Genomic DNA, 2,625 nt, shown 5'->3' with positions numbered 1-2,625 from the left:
TCACTGACACATGTACATATAAGGGTAATGTACATCACTGTGACAAGTTCTTCCATCATTGTAGTGGCCATAGGAATCTTCCCAACTCCTGCCAAGATTGTAGTGAAGCCAGGAGGTAACGCTTTCCTTCACTGCCAAGCATATGGTACGCCCCGCCCTTCTGTTTCCTGGACCAAGGGAGGCAACCAAGTCCTGTCTGGTGGCAAGTTTGCAGTGTTTGACAACGGTACTCTGATCATCTCGCAGGTTAACGTCCAGGATACTGGGGACTATGTGTGTATGGGTAGCAATGGTGTGTCCACACCTGCAGAACGCATCATGATGTTGTCTATAAGAGGTATGTCACAGCCCTATAAACCAAATTACAACCACCTAGCACAGGTGGAGATTTAGTGAGGATGTCAGTAGTAAAGTCTCAATCTGTATAATATTATATTTTTAAGTTATGTTATTAGCAGCTGAATTAACATCTGGTCCATACTCATATTTACACTAGTTTACACTGTTTTGATAACAGAATCGCTGAGAGTGGCCATTGATGACATTAACATCAAGAAGCCAAGGGAAGGTGATCGACTTTACCTTACCTGTCGAGGGTATGGCTACCCTGAGCCAACCCTCATGTGGGAGAGACTGGGGCGCCCCCTACAGAATTCCCCTGGAGTGTTTGTAAGGGGAGGTGACCTGCGCATCACTAGTCTGACCTTAGATGACACAGGACTCTACACCTGTATCGCCAACAACAACGAAGAGAAAGTGGAGGATGATATCTCTATCCAGGTCTTACAGAAAGGTACATACCAATCTCATTAATCTAAACAAAAGTCAAAAACCAAAAATCGGTGGCCATACTGATGTTAGCTGTCTCACTTCTGAACTTGAAGTATGTGAATTGAAACATGTATTGTTTATGCTTACAGAAGTACCAAACTTACCTGCTATATTCCTAGTTGTTTGTTTGGTTGATATAATTTGAGCCATGGATGTGGATGTCCTATAGGAATCCCCATGATAATCTGCTTAAATATGATGAGATTATGATTAAAAAATGTTAAAATTGCAAAACATTAAATCCATACATAATTACTTAAAATTCTAAAATCTGAAATTTGGTCAACATTAAATTTGTAACTTTCCATGGTGCAAGATTGATAAAGATGTTTTTGATTAAGTTTATGTAGCTAGGTTTAATGAAACCCCTGTCACAATTTGTGCTTCATTTATGCTGCTAATTTGATTATAATGAAAACAGATGTGGATGTATTTATTGACTGTTCACATCAAAGCAAGGTAAAAAAACTGAGAACCCTTGGATTTGAAATTAGACCCATGCTATACTACACAAAGGAACTCTGTGCTCTTGGTTAACTTATAGTCCAATGAGATGAGACTTGAGGCATATCCCATTGCAATTATATTGTTTCATAATATCATACTGTTTGGGTGTTAAATGCATTAAAAAGAGAAACACATGTCAATAAAACTTATAAATACGGAAAATCAGCTGGAATCTTATCTTTTAGCTGTATTTCAAGATTCTGTTTTTCCTACACTTTGTTTCTGATTTGCTAGCTCTCTGTTGTGGGGTTTTCTTGTCTAGTTAATTTACCTTTGTGTTTGTAATTTACCTTTGTGTTTGTAATTTACCTTTGTAATTGACCTTTCTGTTTGTAATTTACCTTTCATTTTGTCATTGCTTTACAGATGCCACACTGCCCGACTGTAAGGACCGTGCTCCACTGATGAAGTGTCGACTAATCGTGACAGCTATGTTATGTAACTACAGTATATACTCCAAACAATGTTGTGGTAGCTGTGAGCGAGAAAGGTCACGGCTGATTGGCTAATCTGTGAACCAATAATACTCCATAACACATTACACAAACAGCTAGTGAGACTAGCGGAGAGTGGATTTTGAATGCTGTGGTTTAACATTGGGATCACAGTGACCTGTATTGACCTTTCTGTCCCGTCTACTCAATGTTGGGCTGAAGAGCAACCCATCGGGACAGACAGCTAGGTCACTAGTTCTCTGATCATTTAAAATACCAAAGATGTGCATTTCTATAGGAGACTTGAATTCCCTGTTGTTAGCAGGAAGCTGATGGGTAGATAATTTTGTTGAATCGGTTCCTGCTGAGATCAAGAGTGCTTACATTCTGCCTGGAGGTTTGCACTAACTGTACACCATATGGCATTGTTGAACAAAGTCCCATCAAAATGTTCAAAATGTTTTAATAAATTGTTTTGTAAGTTTGTAGATAATGTTTAGTATATATTTTCATGTCTGTCACTCACAATAACAAACAAACCTGCTTCTCAGTAAAGTGTATATCATAAATGTCATGAATGTGACTTTTCAGTATAGTTTTTATCATTAATGTCAGTCATTAATGTGACTTCTCAATATAGTTTTATTATAAATCTCTCATGTAATCAATTTTCAGTATCATGTACATGACTTTATATTGCTCCAGGCATTGTGTTTATATTTACTAGTCTTTCTTCATATTCTCTAATTAATGTTTATCTTTCGATTTCATGGTAGCATAAATTTCATTTTTTCTCTGCTAGTTTCAATTCACCAATGTCTATCATATATAAATTTCTGGTTGTTTTGTTTTC

The 2,625-nt window shown here is 37.3% G+C and overlaps 1 protein-coding gene across 1 annotated transcript; it reads left to right on the top strand.

Annotated features, from left to right (window-relative positions):
• Positions 1-27: 27 nt before the first annotated feature.
• On the top strand, positions 28-2,396 carry LOC110444428 (brother of CDO-like). The gene is made up of 3 exons (XM_021488807.1): positions 28-337; positions 518-793; positions 1,705-2,396. Exons 1-3 carry the CDS (start codon positions 28-30, stop codon positions 1,845-1,847), a joined length of 729 nt encoding a protein of 242 aa, XP_021344482.1. The 3' UTR covers positions 1,848-2,396.
• Positions 2,397-2,625: the final 229 nt, after the last annotated feature.

Source organism: Mizuhopecten yessoensis, unplaced genomic scaffold (genome assembly GCF_002113885.1).
Source record: "Mizuhopecten yessoensis strain PY_sf001 unplaced genomic scaffold, ASM211388v2 hete_36120930, whole genome shotgun sequence".
Lineage (NCBI taxonomy): Eukaryota > Metazoa > Mollusca > Bivalvia > Pectinida > Pectinidae > Mizuhopecten > Mizuhopecten yessoensis.
This window is presented reverse-complemented; position numbering and strand designations above follow the sequence as displayed.